The 18503-nt window shown below is 38.5% G+C and overlaps 1 protein-coding gene across 1 annotated transcript; it reads left to right on the top strand.

Moving 5' to 3' along the window:
- The first annotated feature begins 6666 nt into the window (after positions 1-6666).
- LOC134667831 (gustatory and odorant receptor 22) lies at positions 6667-16193 on the top strand. The gene is made up of 9 exons (XM_063525215.1): positions 6667-6807; positions 7846-8001; positions 8308-8406; positions 8889-9061; positions 9144-9343; positions 9500-9645; positions 11274-11470; positions 11804-11965; positions 15898-16193. The coding sequence occupies exons 1-9, from the start codon at positions 6708-6710 to the stop codon at positions 16051-16053; spliced, it is 1389 nt and encodes a 462-aa protein (XP_063381285.1). The 5' UTR covers positions 6667-6707; the 3' UTR covers positions 16054-16193.
- The last annotated feature ends 2310 nt before the right edge of the window (positions 16194-18503 follow it).

Genomic DNA, 18503 nt, shown 5'->3' with positions numbered 1-18503 from the left:
TTTTCGACTGGAACGTAACCGTAACAGACATATGTATAAGAACTTCAAAAAATGTAGCAACAATAGCCACAATCGTTTTGTTTGCCTACTCGGCCCTCTGTACATTACTCTTCTTCTACTATTTGTCGTGTGGCTGTTTGCTTAAAAGTCACAAAAGGAAAAATTATTTGTGAAAAATATTATAACAAAATATTTTTTTTTTTGCAAATTTAAAATAATTTTGTATGCTATTCGCGTTCGTGTTGCATGAACATAAAACCCGTGATTTCATTACTTTTAAAAAACGGGCTTGTTCAATGAAAGTTCCCAAATATATTCCAGGAAATAGTCGGAGATATCTCAAAGCAAATCCTAGCGACGGGAACAGTGACAAAGCGGACGGATGCACAAACAAATACCCGCTGTTAGCGAGGCGTTGTTGGTTGTACAGATCTAACCAATTTCCACAAATTCTGTAGTAATATTGCATATAAATACTTTTATAAACCTTATTCAAATGGTTTTTTTTACTAAATGTAGGGTCCATTGTCATCCAACATTTACATCAGTTTTCAACTTCTTTTAAGTTGGTTGTCATGCTTAGGTATCCATCTCAACTAGCCGCTACTAGGATTCCGTTTCACGCCGAACCATGCTGAGGATGCTTAAGACACCATATTATTTATTATAAGTACATCTCGCCGTATTTTGAGCAGCGGTGTGGCCCATCCTTGGGTTGGTATGAAAACAAACTAGGGATATAAACAATGTGTACCGCGCACCCATCTCCTTCTTTATTTTACAGTCTAGTCCAATTACTGTAGTCCAAGATTTCTCTCAAGATATAAGTAAAGTTTAACAACATCAACGGAGCGCGCAATTTATAAGGACAAATAAAAGCATTTTGTCCCTTAGCAGAGTTCACGCGAGGTATAAAATGCTCACGTATGAGTGTTGAAAAATTACGCCAGGCGTTAGATGCGAGGTGATGTTCTGCCGTCTTATTCAATATTTTATAAAACATATCTAGGATTATCTTACACATCTCAGCATGTTTTATTTCTAGTGACCGAATCATAAAAATATGTTTGTTACATCCAAATAGGTAGCTATTTTTAGTTTGTCATAGGTGCTTTTATGGCCAATTTTGGTTGGCAGGGTTTTATGAAAAATCGCAAGAAATCGCCATTATGTTACGGGGTATCTAACGTTATTCTTATAGCCTGGCAAAAAAGAGTAGAAATTAAAAAGTGGCAACACTGTAGTGTCGTCCCGTTCTCTTATATAAATTGATTTGAAAGGGACGACACTACGGTGTTGCCACTGTTTAATTTCTACTCTTTTTTGCCAGGCTATACATACTCTTTTTTTTCTACATTAAGTATTTTAAACAAAAACTGCAACAACATTGCTCCAATTTTGGGACGATGATGAGCCGAAAGTGAGATTAATTGTCTAACTAAGACGCGAGTATTCTACTCGCGTTTGGTTGTAGTCGTTACAACCCCTACGTTTTTGTTAAAGTTTTGTCTCAGCGCTACCAGAATATGGCTTTTTATTTCCTCCCGCACGTGACTGAAGAAGTAATGAATACATAAGTCTGATTAATCCAGAATGCAATAAATAAGCGGTGTCACGGTACAATAGTATTTGCATAACGCGATCAGCTCACAAAAGCATCTGACAACGTTATTAAAGCGCACAATAACAGCGTAAATATTAATTAAGCGGTTTAAATGAATGGCGGATGCCGCTTTGGTCCGTGGTAGACCTGATTGGATGTACGCTTGATCGGGACCGTATAATTACAGGTGTATTCAGGCTATAGCGTACTCTCTAACCAATATGCAAGAGAGATACAGAGGCAGATAACGATTTTTGATTTTGGCAGTAAGCTCCTCTGATCCGCCTCCCGTAAAATATTTTATTAGCAGAAAAGCGGCCAATGCTGGATAAAATTTAACCTTAAGTACCCACAGGAACAGATAGGCCACAGCAGTAAATAGTGAATGTAATGTTTCCACCACTCAAACGAGGAACATACTAACTGTAAAACATTATTACATTACAAATCAAATCCGAATGAACGCTATAAAATATTTATTATTCAAAATCGTTACTTAAGTTAATTCTACCAGCCAATATAAAAAACATCTCAAAATATGCATGAAATTACTTTCTCATCATCATAATTTTTTTAAGAACGACCGAACACAACAACGACGGAATGTACGAGCTGTGCCCTGTTTATCAAAAGCTTGTAATTTTTAATAAAAGTGGAAGTCCCTTTTTGACAGCTTTTGTTAGAAAGGGAGTTCCACTTGTATTACAAGTAGGGAATGCTCCCGGTACTGAGTTTGTATGGCGAGAACCGGGAATTCCCGGTTATGGTACTGTATTTGTATAGAAAACCAATACCGGGAACACTCCCTAATTACAAGTTACAAACCTTTGATAAACAGGACACTGGTATGGTGAAATTTATTTTATTTTTATTTGAGTCAAGGTACGAACCAAAGTGTCAAGCGCAACATTTCAAATTAAGCAACCGGCAAGCAGTGATCAAACACGTTTACGTCAATTTATATTCAATTTAGCGTTTTCAAACAGCCTTGATGAAGGCTTTCTGCTTTTTACCAGTTTTAATTAGCCTTAAACATGTATGGAGTTTGTTTATGGTGCAAATTGGCTCTGAAACCAACACGGTCAAAGTAAAAGTGCGTGAAATTGGATTTACTTATGAATATGGCTCATGGAATAATATTAAGTCATGACTTGTTTGATTGGTTATTGATTTATAATTAGCGGTGAGGGTTGGCCTTTGTAGATTGGGTATTGCTCCAATAATAGGTAGCATAAAAGCTTGTTCAGGGTATTCTTAAAACAATTTTATATTTTGACTTTCCTTACCTTAGCGCGGTTACGTCCTAATCAGAGGCGTAACTAGGGGGGGGTTGGAGGGGGCAAGTGCCCCGGGCGCCGTCCAAGGGGGGGGCGCCAAAATGGGCAAAAGACTACCTCTCATCCTGGTAATCTGGCCCACAGCTCAGAAAAGCAAAGAGAAAGCCGATCTTTTAGGTACTCTTTTTTGCCTAGAACTCGACCTTAAAAGACGACGGTAGCGCCCTACCGCCCACCATCCTTCAGTGCGAATACTCTATGCCAGAAACTTCTATCAAGCAGAGGGATATTCGGTAGGAGTTGCTATGCTTTCATTTTATAAGGCGAGCGGGCCGAGTGCTTCAGAGAGTTCAGAGCTGTGTTCCGTGTTAGCGCGTCTTTTCCCTCAGGGGTCTCCTGTCGGGAAATTACCATTTTATGGACAGTCCAAGAGACTACCTATGCAAATGGATCCCTAGCCCTTTGTCCGGCAGGCGCATATATATGAGCCGTAGTAGACGGAACCTACTCCAATAGCTGCTGCTGCATATCTGTGACATGTTGTCTATCGGACGACAGTAGGTACGGGGATTCCTATATAGGCTGGTTAAAAATAACTACATTCCCGTTGCCAGGGAGGTTTTGGGATTATACTGAGCAACTTTTACTACGGGACCAACCCCGAAATCTCAAAAAAAAAAGTTTACCCTCCCATAGAAAATGGACCAACCAAAATGTATGAACCAGCCAAATTTTTTTTTCGCGACTGAGGGGTTGGTCCCATAGTAAAAGTTGCTCATTATAATCCCAGAACCTCCCTGGCAACGGGAATACAGTTATTTTTTAGCCACCCTGTATACAGGATGTTCTCTACCGCTCGTAGGTAAGTACAATGAGCTGTTGTCTGAAGAATTGTTTGACATGCTGCCTAGTTGCCAACGGTGACAGCTTGCCATCACTGCACCGCTCGCCGTATTAGGATAGGCAGAGTGTTTATCCTCACACCCTAGAACCTAAATGGTTGCGTACTGTGCGGTTTAAGAGGAATTCCTTCCACAGTGGTCGGGAGGAAATTTGTCGAAAAAAGGGAGCTCATTCCACAATAAATTGATTAAGTTCCTTTTTCTCGAGAGGCTACAGTATGGAGATCTCCAAAAAAGTGCATAAGTTTTAAAATGGTCGGCAACGCGCTTGTAACTCTTTTGGAGTGTAGACGTCCATATGATGCGGTGACCACTTACCATCAGGTGGGTCGTAAACATGTTACCCACCGATGTCACAGAATAAATAATAGTACTAGGTACAGAAGACTCACTCTCTAACAAAACGCGTCTGTCACGATCAGCGCAGATATGGCCGCTAGGTGGCGACAGCGCCACGCGCGGCTTATGGCAAACCCCAAAATTGGGGTCGAACGGATGGACTTTTAACTGCCTGTAGCAAAGCGACGAAATCGCGGAGTGAGCCACGCCTGCCGATGTATTAAAAAAACATATATACACTGTACTGTCTAAATTAAAAGTATATTTTAGTTAAAAAAAAGTAACCCTTTTGTAGTTCATTTCGTTTGTGTGGGGGGGGGGGGGGGGGCGCAAATTTGGTGCCTGCCCCTGGCGCCATATCCTCTAGCTACGCCTCTGGTCCTAATCCAAACTAAAAGTAGTCAGGCTCGACTCTAAGTATAATATTTGGCTCTGACACCATTTTTAGGGTTCCGTACCCAAAGGGTAAAAACTAAGACTGCATTGCGCTGTTCATCTGTCTGTCATCAGGCTGTATATAGCTCATGAACCGTGATAGCTAGACAGTTGTAATTTTCACAGATGATGTACAGTAGAGTCCGGTTAGTACGACTCCGCATATAACAACCAACCGCTTATAGCGACGTAAGTATAGGCACTTGTTTGGTTTTAGTACAAGCTACTATGAAAGCACAACCGTTTATAACGACTCCGCTTATAACGACCGATCGCTTTTAACGACGGAAATTGATTCAAAATCCGTCCGTCAAGTCCGGTTACAACGACGAGCGACGTAGTTTTTACAAATAAATTGTTGGTAAGAAGCTTTCTCCGTCCCGCGCACCCAACTCTCCTCCCCCTTTTGCATATAGGGAGCAAGATGAAATAGTTGTCATGCGACTTTTCGTAATCTTGCAAACTAAATAAAACAATTCCCATTATTCGATTGAGCTTAAACTTCACACACATAATAAAAAAAATAAGATAAATAAGATATAATTATGTAAGTTGGGTGACAATGCAATATTTTGGTAGGTACCTTCGAGCCGATCTGTCGATGGACACAGGAGGTGGCCACAGGAACTATGTGATTAAACAACGTCATCTTGATTAGATCCCCAAGAATTACAACTTTTTATTTTACGGGATTCGAGTAATTTGCGGATGACGAGTGAGTACGCGTACCTTGATGAAAAGTGGCTTCTGCTAAACGTAATACTAATGTAAATATATATTTAAAAAAAATGTTTTATTTCTTTGATTGTCGCATAAGTATTAATAAATACAAAATGATGTAATTATTTTGATTAAAAAATATATTAAAATTGGCGGCTCGTTTTGTACGACGTCCGGTTAGTACGACGTAATATCAGCGGTCCCTTGAGTGTCGTTATAACCGGACTCTACTGTATTTCTCTTGCCGCTATAACAACGAATATTAAAAAGTACGGAAACCTCGGTAGGCGAGTCTGACTCGCCCGGTATAATTATTATTTGACATTTTATATGTAGCTTTCACTTGATTGTTCATAGCTAAATTCCCAATGTCCACAAGCATTACGCATGCAGCAAGGCCAACCTAACGTCTCAGTTAGTGGTTAAGTGTTTTCGAAGTCGCCATTAGTGTGAAATATGAATTAATGGGCGCCGAGCGCGGCGTCATCGGCACACGGCTGTCAAGAGGTGTCTGAGATTAGGGCAGCTGTGGAGCAGCATCTTGTAATTTTATCTTTTTGTCATTTCTAGAAAGAAGGCTCGATTAACAAAGCACAATATATTGACAATGAGGCCCTAGTAATAATCAGTGAAAATCTTGATGATAACGACAAGTTATTATCCGCTGGAGAACGTGAAATTTATTTAAGCAACTTATTTTTACAGAAGGATTAAAACGAAACAAATCATTCTAAGTATATTAATTATATTATGCATAAATGTATGTATGTCACTTAATTGCACATAAACAGGTTTAGGTACAATAGGTACATAAAACCGACAAAACTAAACAAAAATAAAAATGTTCTGTACAAAGGTCAGGAAAGAGTTCCAAGTAAGCGCAGAACAAGTTACTAAGAGTACAAGTTCCATATCATACTCGTGTCGTGCCCTTTATCATCTGCGTGTAGGTACCTTTTCTTCCCTAGAGCCACGGCTTTACATATTTGTTTGAAGGTAGCTAAAGCGAGTAATTAACTTTTGTATAATTTGTAAATTTTCATATGTCTCTTCGCTATACATTCTTAGTAAAAAAAAGTTTGCCGTAAATGTAATTTAAAATAAAGTAAAACAGATCAAACAAAAGCTATGAAAAATTTTACGCCACTGAGTGCACCGCCAGCCTGATCGTTAAGTAGTTACTTAAATCGGAAAGAGATATTTAGTATATCTACTAAATATATTCAATTATTTTGAATAACATTTTAACTTCAAAGCTACTCCACAGTTTTTAAGAATCAAATGCGCATAACCAAGTAAGGCGAGAAGGGTGGATTATTTATGATTGATTATGGAGTATTTTGTTACTACAGCTTCCAGGGCCCGTGAAGGCGGACGATTCTAAAAGCCTCCCCGAGCCTTCCGAGAGCACCGGAATTAGGAAACAAAAGAATGGAAAATGATAATCCAAGATTCAAAATGTTTAATCCTAATCAAAACGAACAAATTAGGAAGAGAGATATGTATGGAAAAAATGCTCAACTAGATGCAGGTATGTGTTATTATTATATTTTAATTTAATCATACATGAATAAACCAAACATTTCTTTCTATCTAAAAACAGTTCTGTTAATTAATTTTGTTTAATTAATTTTTAAATGACAAATGAAACATACCTGTAGATCATTTTTCATAATTTCATTTCATTTACGAGTATAAAAAATTTGGTGGAAATACGCCTAAATGCATTTCTTCGGAAAAATGTTCATAGAATTACGTTGTACCTTGAGAAACGTAGGTAAATTAGCTTGATTACCGGTAATCGTATCGAACTTAGTTATACATATAATAGTGACACAAGTGTTATATTTATTAAATTGTCAGATGGTTCTAATCCTAACAAGGTACTCTCGGTGCGTTGTACATATATAGCGATATCCTTTATCCTAAATTTCGAGGTTTAAACTAATTTCACCCTCGTAAAGTTAAACCGAGCTTGGCGCATAATTTTATTTATCCAGCCTTGGTAAATTATATCGTGCTTAATTTTGTTCGAATTAAGCTATAAAAATGCTAACGTTACTATGATTTTCGTAAAGTTATCCTCTAAAGAATATTGCCATGTAACGTTTTAAGAATATTTTGAATTGTAATTGAAGTGTGAGAGTAACAAAATGATTTGTGTTTAAAAACTGATGTTTAAAATCTTAGTAGAAATTATAACATTTAAAACTTATGCGGTTTGAACACATACCTATTAACTCACATTTATAGACGGATCTATTAGTAGAAAGTAGCCATCAAATATATCGGAACGGGCAAGCCGTTCACAAATATCTGAACACGCCTCTATAGTCAAAGCGTAAGAGTGCGTGTTCATATATTTTTAAGTTGGTACATCCGCCGCTCCGATATATCTGATGGTGTCTGAGCTATAACCGCGAAAATCGAAGTTCGCAAATTGCGGGGATTTTTCTCTGTCACTCTAATTACGCCTTCATTGGAGTAAAAGAGAAAGATCCCCGCAATTTGCGAATTTCGGATTTCGCGGTAGCCGCTTTGTACCTCAATATTTCTTAATGATGTACAGATGAAAACAAAGAGACTGCCCAACTGCCCGGTCTCCAGATCACTGCGCAAGATGGCGAGCTTCTAGACAAGCACGATAGCTTCTATATTACCACCAAGAGCCTGCTGGTCCTGTTTCAGATCATGGGCGTCATGCCCATCATGAGGGTGCCGAAAGGTAAGATTGTAAGACTTTATGGTGTAAAGATTAAAAGAGTGACATGCCATTTCCAACTGCAGCTGCAATACTGTTCATTTTACTATGGAAACGCGTCGCTGTCATTGTCAATTTCCATAGTAAAATTAACAGTATTGCAGCTGCAGTTGGAAATGGAATGTCACTAGGATGACTCACGCTAGACGGGGCCGGGGCCCTTTAACCTAAGATGCACATAAGATAATTATAAGATGATTATAGTCTTGTAAACTTTTTCAAAACATTTGAACTATGTACGTAAAAATACAATGTTTTTTACTTTGTTAGATGCACAGACAACTAAGCGGACTACCTACAACTGGATTTCAAAAGCAACATTTTGGGCCTATCTTGTGTGGTCTCTTGAGTCAATCATCGTAGTAAAAGGTAAATGAAATTGACATTACTTTGCTAATTAAATACATAAGTTCGAATTGTAGTAGGGGTCCTACGATCTTTTGCACCAAGCCGTCATCACTCTCGTCACCTGCGAGTCACCTTTATGCACCAGGACATTGATTAACATTTTCCGTTCAAAGATCTTGATTTCTCAAAACAATTTTTACAATTCACTTATATGAGAAACTTATATAACTTAAAAGTAAATATTTACATTTTATACTTGTAATTAAAATAGGTCTCGGAGATTTGAGGTCGGGTCCCTTGGGTTCTGAAACCACGTTTGAGTACGAGTGACGTGGGAAACCTCAAACTATTGGTAAATTGATGAGAACAGCCCAGGATTTAACGGCAAAACATATAGGACACAGTGGATAGAATGGAATGATTGATTAAGCTAAAATTATTAAGATTAATTTCCACACGTAATACTAACTGAGCTTGCTTTTCTATGTACATTATTTTTTCAGTTGGGAAAGAGCGCTACGAAAATTTTCAAAAAAGTTCTAACAAGCGTTTTGACGAGGTGATCTACAATATTATTTTTCTGAGCATTCTTATTCCGCATTTCCTTTTACCCATCGCATCGTGGCGGCATGGACCACAGGTTGCTATATTTAAAAACATGTGGACTCACTATCAGGTAAAATATAGGTACTAAATATGGTAATTATCTCTATGTATTAAGACTGTATCTGGTTATAAAGTTTACCATTTAATTTCAGCTAAAGTACCTCAAGATCACAGGGACCCCAATAGTATTCCCGAACCTCTACTCCCTGACGTGGGGGTTGTGCTTCTTCTCATGGGGTCTGAGTTTCGCCGTCATACTGTCCCAGCACTACTTGCAGGATGATTTCGAGCTGTGGCACTCTTTAGCTTATTACCATATCATTGCCATGTTGGATGGATTTTGTTCACTGTGGTAAGTGCGATATTAAAATAGTCATGTAGCGGAGGTCCGCGTATTTTTTATTGGCATCAAAGCAAAAGAGAAATAAAATGTTCTGCTTGTTTTTATTTGGTATATTCATAGACTTATAATTTTGTGAAATGATATAAATTATTTTATTAATTTCAGGTACATCAATTGTAACGCATTTGGCACAGCATCTAAAGGTTTAGCCCAGAACCTGCACAAGGCCCTGGAGGCCGACCATCCGGCCCTGATGCTCGCTCAGTACCGCCATCTCTGGGTAGACTTGTCGCACATGATGCAACAGTTAGGTATGTACAGTGTATGACATAGTCTTACAAAGTCGAATAAGATTATGTATCTATGCCGATTTACATGTATTTAGTCTGACTTAGCATTTCCATAGGAATGCTTGAACAAATCGTAAATAATTTCTCCAACGATTAAATATTTTGCCTAAAAGTTTACACCTCTAATCTTGTAGTTCCAAATAAAACCAGGGCTTCCAAATAGTCCCAAGATACAGAGCCAAAGTATGCAGATTATAGGTATATGTAGCTTTTTATCGGCCTAGCTTCCTTCCCATTTCCAGTCCCGGGTAACGATAGGAGTTCCCGCTTCATATCCCCCTTTAACCTGTTGCTTGGTGCATTTGAACCCCTGCCTCTTTCTTGGAAAATATTAAGAATTTGTTGCCCTCTAGGGTGCTCCATAAAGAAAAGCAAGCAAGAAAACTTTTGGATGTGTGCATTAATGTACGTGTGTGGTGTACTGCGCGCACAGAAGTAGACGAAGTAGTGCATAATTATTTTCCATCGTTATTTCACGGAAACGCACGAACGACACGAACGTGTCTTGCTATTTCAGTCGAGTCACTTAGCTTCAAACTCGAGTAAATCCATCTGTCAGATTATATACGATTTTGGTATTGAGAAACGGTAATAGGGTAGATATTTGCTGAGAGGGTCGACTGGATTTACCCTCGTTACAAAGTACTGAGGTTTACTGAAGTAGCATGACAAATACGAACCTTTCCTAGAAAATACGATCGGAAACAATGCACTGCATCAGTAACGTTAATATTCTTTGAAATTATATTTGCTTTATATTTTTACATGCGTTTTTAGGCGCTAGCAATTATAGATTTTGTATAATACATATTACAGTTAACACTACATAGTACAAGCACGTTTAAAAAAAAACTTTCTTTTCTTTAAATTAAATTTCAAATTCTTAATTTCCATGAATAAGAGATAAGCCGAACAAATGGCAGCCATCAAAATCTCTCATGAAATGTAATCTTGAAGATAAAGCGTCTACGCCATTTGCGGCAGGTGGCATGCAATAAGGAGCCATTCGCGTCATCTGGCCCATCTTAAACAAGTTAGCAACTAATCTGAAGGTTGGCGTGATCTAGAGGCATTTTTCCTTAAACTTTGTAATACGAGTTTTGAAATAGTTGAAGAATTGCGGGTATGAATGCTATACGTGTTTTAACGCATTCACTGCCAGGGGGCATGGCTTAGGAACAAACTTGTAGGAGGGTGGACGCACATGTGCGTCGGGGGCAGTGAATGTGTTAAAAACGTGTCAGTGTCGAACGGTCTCGCGTTATTTAGTCGTGTCAGTTACCTACGAAACGTCTTTTATTTAATATAGAAAGAAGTCGTAATTGAAAAATGTTAGCTAGGTAGTTGAACAATAAGATTACGAAATTTTATATGCATATCACTCGGCTTATAAACTAGTTAATACTATTATCCATAGAGTAAATAAAATCTCTGTTGTAACTAACATACTCTCCAGCCAAAAATGCATTTCCTAAAAGTTTTGCGATACTTAAGCGCATCGCCCACAAACTATTTTACAATTTGGCGAAACTTTAATTATACGAGTAGGTGTGCTTTGTTAAATAAATTAAAAAAAATCTTCTTCACAGGTCGGGCGTATTCAAACATGTACGGCATTTACTGCATGGTCATATTTTTCACGACCACCATCTCGTTGTACGGCGCGCTGTCGGAGATATTAGAGCACGGTTTAAGCTACAAGGAGATGGGCTTGTTTGTTATTGTCGGTTATTGCATGACTCTGTTGTTCATTATATGCAATGAGGCGTATCATGCCTCCAGAAAGGTAAGCGGAAAGTTGAGTACTTTTTGATATCTTGGTTGGTATCCGACGATTTCCGAGTAGGTACCAAATTGATGACTCATATTAGACCGGGCCGTGTCCGGGTCGGAGCTTCCGGCGCTTACTTTCCTATGACATTGCAGGCGATCACGTGATGCTTTCCATAGAAAACAATGCGCCGGAAGCTCCGGCCCGGACACGGCCCGGTCTAAGGTAAGTTACGTGAGTCATCCTTAAAGCAGTCCTACCCAGCCCAAAACCCCATTATTAAGAGACGTATATTGCTGAGTTTTTATGTAATAAGTTACTAAAATTAAACAACCATGTATTTTCAAGGTTGGTCACGAATTCCAAGTGCGTCTCCTCAACGTGAACCTCGGAGCCATAGACCACAGCACGCAACGCGAGGTGGAGATGTTCCTAGTGGCCATCGCCAAGAACCCACCCATTATGAACCTGGACGGTTTCACTAATATAAACCGGGAATTATTTACTGCGGTAAGTTAAACTATGTTTGATTAATTTATGGAGTTCATTTTGTGCAAGATGAGGACGGGTCTCTAATATTATGTAGGGTCATAGGTACTTTTCAGTTTTTTTTTGTAGGCAGCTATTTTTTACACAGAGCTATATACTTACTGTGACTTTAAATTAGTTACTTTTTAATCCTAGTATATAGTTGTTTTATTTTCATTTAGTATTAACGTGGAACTTAGAGGAGACATACGGAATAGCAACGTGCATCACGAATACAAATATTATTTATCCTATGCTATGGTTTTCCTATTTAAAACGACTAATAGAAAGTAGACATTATTAAGGTTAAAATTAACCAAAAACTGAAATGCATTTCGTGTAAGGACAAAATGAGATCGATAAAGCAATTTTTAAGTTTGAATACTGCAATAAAAATATCAACAAGGTACGCAGAAACTATGATCATCAGTACTCTACATTATTCATTGCTAGCACAAAATGAACGTTGTTTTATTACTTTAAACTCGTAAAACGAACTCTAGAAGCTGTTCCCGAAAATATCATGAAAATTCTACAAGTTTATATTTTTCCGCTGGGCACGTTTTAAAACTTGAAGACAAGTGTTTGTGACGTTAAAATGAACGTTTTATTAGTGCCAAGTAGCACAACTAGTATTTAATATACGTATAGCAAGCATATTAGGGTTACCTCAAATATATTTAGTAGCTACCATCATCAGTGAGTTAGCATCAGGCCATAAGATAAGGCAGCGTCGTATCTACTTTATAATGACTTCTTCATTTTATTCCTTCTGGCATTATGTCCGTCAATTATATTACATTGTGCAATATTATATTAAATAATAATAAATAAACTTGAGAGACTCTCGCTGGGTGGCTGGATCAATCAATCAGGCAAGGATCTGGTCAGATGCAGAAGGCGGTAATTTTGGACACGGCGCGTATAGTACGTCGGTTCCTCACTCTGCGGCCCTGACCACCGGCAGCTTGGGCCCTGCCCCGCTGCCAGCGGCACCCTAGGTTAGGTTTTTTTATACTGTGTTTATATGTATTTTTTATTGTTTTGTAAGTGTTTTTATATTTTACTTTTATATTCATATTATAAATGACCTAGCCTAAGAAGAAAGATAAATAAAGAAAATAAACTTGAATAATAATTGAAATACCACGCAAGGCTGCCGTTGAGTCGTACTTACCTATATGACAGATAACTACTAAAAATGTGTACTGTACATGGTCGTCTCTAACCACTCCACTGCCATTATAATACAGTCATTATATGTTTTGAGACAAACAAATTAATATAGTTTTCAAACCTGTGTGACGTGATACGTCTAGGTGTACTGTTTAAAATGCACCACTCTCCCCCCCCCTCCACCTGACGCTCGACCCCCCCCCCCCCCACCTTGAAATGTGTCCCCGTTGGTAGTTTTTTGGCATTCTCACGAAAACTATAATAGATATCAAAAAAGTGTCAAGGACAGAATTAATCCTCATTAGATTTAGAACAAAAATGGTCTTATGTGTTTTATTATAAGTTGGACGGTATTCAAGCTATAAGTACTTGTATAACCTTAAAATAACAAAATAACCATACTAGTATGACGAAATGCAGAATATCTTCAAAACGGCTAGACCGATTTTAATAAAATATACCTAAAAAATCACCGCAGTGAAGCCAGCTATCAAACAAAAGAAACTACATCAAAATCGGTTCATCCGTTTCGGCGTTACGAAGTCACAGGTAAACACAGAAATACAAATTTTTTTCAACTGCACCCAATAATTTTGTAAACCGATTAATTTTGATCAATTATTTTAATGAGATCATGTCCCTTGAAGTTTTAGCTTTACGAAAAGTTAAAAAACATGGAAAACGGCCCAGTATTTTTCAAATTATCGGCATTTTCCCGATTTGTGAGTGGTTTCGTGTTATCACGCGCACGAGTTGCCCTTGACCCCTATAAAACGGGGGGTAGGGGAGGGGTTGTTATCAGTCACTTATCAGAAGTTGACCGGTACACATATCCACATATTTTCCCGTAAAGAAGACCTGTGAAAAATGGAAACCACTGAAGCTGAAGTCCGCCAAGTCGTTCAGCTCAGCTCCTGCAAGAGGGGCGTAGCCAACGTTCAGTAGCCGCCACGCTGAATTTAAGTCAATCTACAGTTTGCAGAGTTTACCAGAGGTTCCAACGGACTGGATCCTTTACTTCAAGACCAAGAAGCGGCCGCAAAAAGTGTACATCAGAGAGGGACGACCGCTTCATTGTCACAACATCTCTCCGAGATCGACACCTGACAAGCGTTGCCATCCAGCAGCGTCTGCGTGAGATACGAGGAGTGGCTGCCAGTGAGTGGACAATAAGAAGAAGACTTAAGAAAGCGAACTTGACACCCGAAAGGGTCGCCTATGGCGGTGGATCCGTGATGTTCTGGGACGACGTTTCCTACGACGCGCGAACAGAGCTGGTTTTCGTGCCTGGCGGGGGCCGTGGCGCGACTTTCGGAGAAGCAACATTGGGCGAACCGTTCTTCTGGCCTTCTGTAGACTCTTCCTCTTCGGTCACATCCATTCAAGCATATTCTGCACACGTCCGAGAAGAGAACTGCGGACCATTGCTCAATGGTCCAGTCCATATGATTTTCTGCAAACTCTCTTCGGGCTGTACGGTGTCGCGCCAGCAATCTGGGCCCCGTTGCAGGCCTCCTGGGTGTCAAGTTCGCTTTCTTAAGTCTTCTTCTTATTGTCCACTCACTGGCAGCCACTCCTCGTATCTCACGCAGACGCTGCTGGATGGCAACGCTTGTCAGGTGTCGATCTCGGAGAGATGTTGTGACAATGAAGCGGTCGTCCCTCTCTGATGTACACTTTTTGCGGCCGCTTCTTGGTCTTGAAGTAAAGGATCCAGTCCGTTGGAACCTCTGGTAAACTCTGCAAACTGTAGATTGGCTTAAATTCAGCGTGGCGGCTACTGAGCGTTGGCTACGCCCCTCTTGCAGGAGCTGAGCTGGACGACTTGGCGGACTTCAGCTTCAGTGGTTTCCATTTTTCACAGGTCTTCTTTACGGGAAAATATGCGGATATGTGTACCGGTCAACTTCTGATAAGTGACTGATAACAACCCCTCCCCTACCCCCCGTTTTATAGGGGTCAAGGGCAACTCGTGCGCGTGATAACACGAAACCACTCACAAATCGGGAAAATGCCGATAATTTGAAAAATACTGGGCCGTTTTCCATGTTTTTTAACTTTTCGTAAAGCTAAAACTTCAAGGGACATGATCCCATTAAAATAATTGATCAAAATTAATCGGTTTACAAAATTATTGGGTGCAGTTGAAAAAAATTTGTATTTCTGTGTTTACCTGTGACTTCGTAACGCCGAAACGGATGAACCGATTTTGATGTAGTTTCTTTTGTTTGATAGCTGGCTTCACTGCGGTGATTTTTTAGGTATATTTTATTAAAATCGGTCTAGCCGTTTTGAAGATATTCTGCATTTCGTCATACTAGTATGGTTATTTTGTTATTTTAAGGTTATACAAGTACTTATAGCTTGAATACCGTTCAACTTATAATAAAACACATAAGACCATTTTTGTTCTAAATTTAATGAGGATTAATTCTGTCCTTGACACTTTTTTGATATCTATTATAGTTTTCGTGAGAATGCCAAAAAACTACCAACGGGGACACATTTCAAGGTGGGGGGGGGGGTCGAGCGTCAGGTGGAGGGGGGGGAGAGTGGTGAATTTTAAACAGTACACCTAGATGTATCACGTCATACAGGTTTGAAAACTATATTAATTTGTTTCATTTTCCCATACATTGATTACATAGAATGACTCAATTATTAATTGCTTTTGCGCCCTAGTCACTACTTATATTATACGATAAGCAGAGGGCTTTATAAAGAGTATTTGTCTGCAGAACATATCCTTTATGTCGACGTACCTCATCGTGCTGATGCAGTTCAAGCTCACGTTGCTGCGACAAGGCGCACGGAAGGCTGTCAGGTCGATCGTGAAGGCCATCTTCAACAGCACCACCATGCTACCTGACGAGGAATATGAAGACGATGAGTAAAATATACCTACAAATAGACATCTGTACATTGTGTACTGAACACCTGTGCTATGTTATTCAAAAGCTTGTAACTTGTAATACAAGCGGAAGTCCCTTTTTGACAGCTTTTGTTAGAAAGGGACTTGTATTACAAGTTACAAACTTTTGATAAACATGGCACTGGTGGTAAGCGGACAGTCATACCATTAACTAGAAGGAATTCGAAACACAATTTTTTTTACGAATTTTCGTGTCATAATTTATAAGTCATAGTTGTTAAACTTATGCATTATTTATAATTTGTCTATAAAGATTGTTTATCTGATGATGATCTAGTATATTATTTAAGTGGTAAGTGGTATTCTCGTGCACATAGCATCAAGTCCGCCTCTCGTATGATGAGTTTTTTTGTTAAGGGCTAACATAAATAATAATTACATTTGATTTTTATGGTGTTGTTATTCTCAAAATACCTGTATGTTGTGCTGAGCCCTAAAGAGACAAAAAAGCAATAAGTCCCTAATATGTAGTTCGAATTATTTTCCTCCTCAAAATTGTTAGGCATAATATCATATGCATTGTTAGGCATATATTACTATAGTAAATATGACTGTACAATCACTACACCGTATAAAACAAAGTCCCCCGCCGCGTCTGTCTGTTTTTGTGTTTGTATGTTCGCGATAAACTCAAAAACTACAAAACAGATTTTCATTGCGGTTTTCACCTATCGATAGATTGATTCTTGAAGAAGGTTTAAGTGTATAATTTGTCATGCGGTTTTCATCTATCGATAGAGTGATTCTTGAAAAAGGTTTAAGTGTAGAATTTGTCAACCCGTGCGAAGCCGGGGCGGGTCGCTAGTGTTTACTATAATCTGCAAAGTAGTAAAATTTATAATTAGAAAACAAATATAATACTACGAGTTTTCTCATTCCACACACACAATACTTGAGCTTTCCGTTACTTTGTATCGTAGCTGGAATACATTTCCCGCGACGCGACCATAAAGAGATCGTAAACACAACTAGGTAGAGAGGTTCCTAGTATCGATCGGATTAGGGTCAAACGGATACTAAATATAGGAAAGATTGAGATGTTTATTCGCCAATGCAAGTCTTTGTGCCGGGAAACTAGAAAAATACCAGTTTCCGAGGCAAAGGCATTCCTCCTTCTGCGTTGGATTAGTCTTTAAGTTGGTACTGGATTTCTTAAGAAAAATGTAAATGTTTCTACAGAAACTTTTTGTTTGAATGAAATAAATGAATAATTTTCTGCTGCTTTATTTCGTAAATGGTGTGAATTCATTTTACAGTACATATGGTCTTACTTTTCCGCACTAGTGCGAGAAAGAGGAATTTTCATGCGTATATCAAAAGTTTAAAGGGCCATATGTACTGTAAAACGTTGTACGATACACGTGCGAATAAGTAATTAGAAACTCGTGTCGATTTAAAATACTCCCTTCCGTCGTGGCTTAATTTATGTCCACTCGTTTCGAATTCTCTCTTTTCCGCACTAATTGTATCGTAAATAACTATTACAGTACGTCTGGTGCTACATTACTACACCCTGTGCTATAATAAGCACATTTACACAACTACGTCGAAAAATTTGTAGGTAAGTATGTGAGAATAGATAATTAACAACTCTTGTCGCTACTTCAATTCGCCACTCGAATTTCCTAGTTTTTAAATCTATTATTTATGGAATATTTTATGTTTTAACTAGTCTTTCTAAAAGTAAATATCTTACTGAGTAAACAAATATCATATCATATCATATCATTTATTCATTAATGGTCATACATTGTCATTTATATATACAATTCACTTAATGAACTAAGGATAATATAGGATTAACAAAAGAATTTTCATGTCAATTTGCATAATAAAAGATAGAATGTTCATATTTTATGTAGGTAAGTAAAAAATAAATAAATAAATTTCAGGTCTCATTGCTCTCGTTAATAAACTCATTTAGGGAGTAATAGGCCTTCCGAACCAAAAAAACATTTTAAGCGCGTGTTAAAACCCGAAATGGTGTTCATGTTTTTAATGTCACATGGGATGTTATTGTAAATTTTAGTGCCAACTACGTGTATACTATTGCCAGTCTTCCTAAGGCGAAGAGTGGGCTGGTCCAAGTCATGCTGGCGAATGTCCCGGAATCTTTTGCTGTTCCACTGTTTCTTGGGGAACGAAGACAAGTTCGCTCGGACGTACTTTGCCACCTCGAGAATAAACAGGGAGGGGAGTGTTAAAATGCGGCTACACGGCTGTTCAAATTTACATCGGAGCTTAGGCAATAAATGCCACGTTGATTTATTTCAAACAAAGCTGGTAATTAATATTGTGAGAGCTATGTAGTTAGGTACTCATTTAGAAAAGGGACTCTGTGACTGTGACTATGTAGTTAATGATTCATTTGATGATTCAATCACAATTCTTCTTTTAAATCTATTAAAGACA

Source organism: Cydia fagiglandana, chromosome 10 (genome assembly GCF_963556715.1).
Source record: "Cydia fagiglandana chromosome 10, ilCydFagi1.1, whole genome shotgun sequence".
Taxonomy (NCBI): domain Eukaryota; kingdom Metazoa; phylum Arthropoda; class Insecta; order Lepidoptera; family Tortricidae; genus Cydia; species Cydia fagiglandana.
This window is presented reverse-complemented; position numbering and strand designations above follow the sequence as displayed.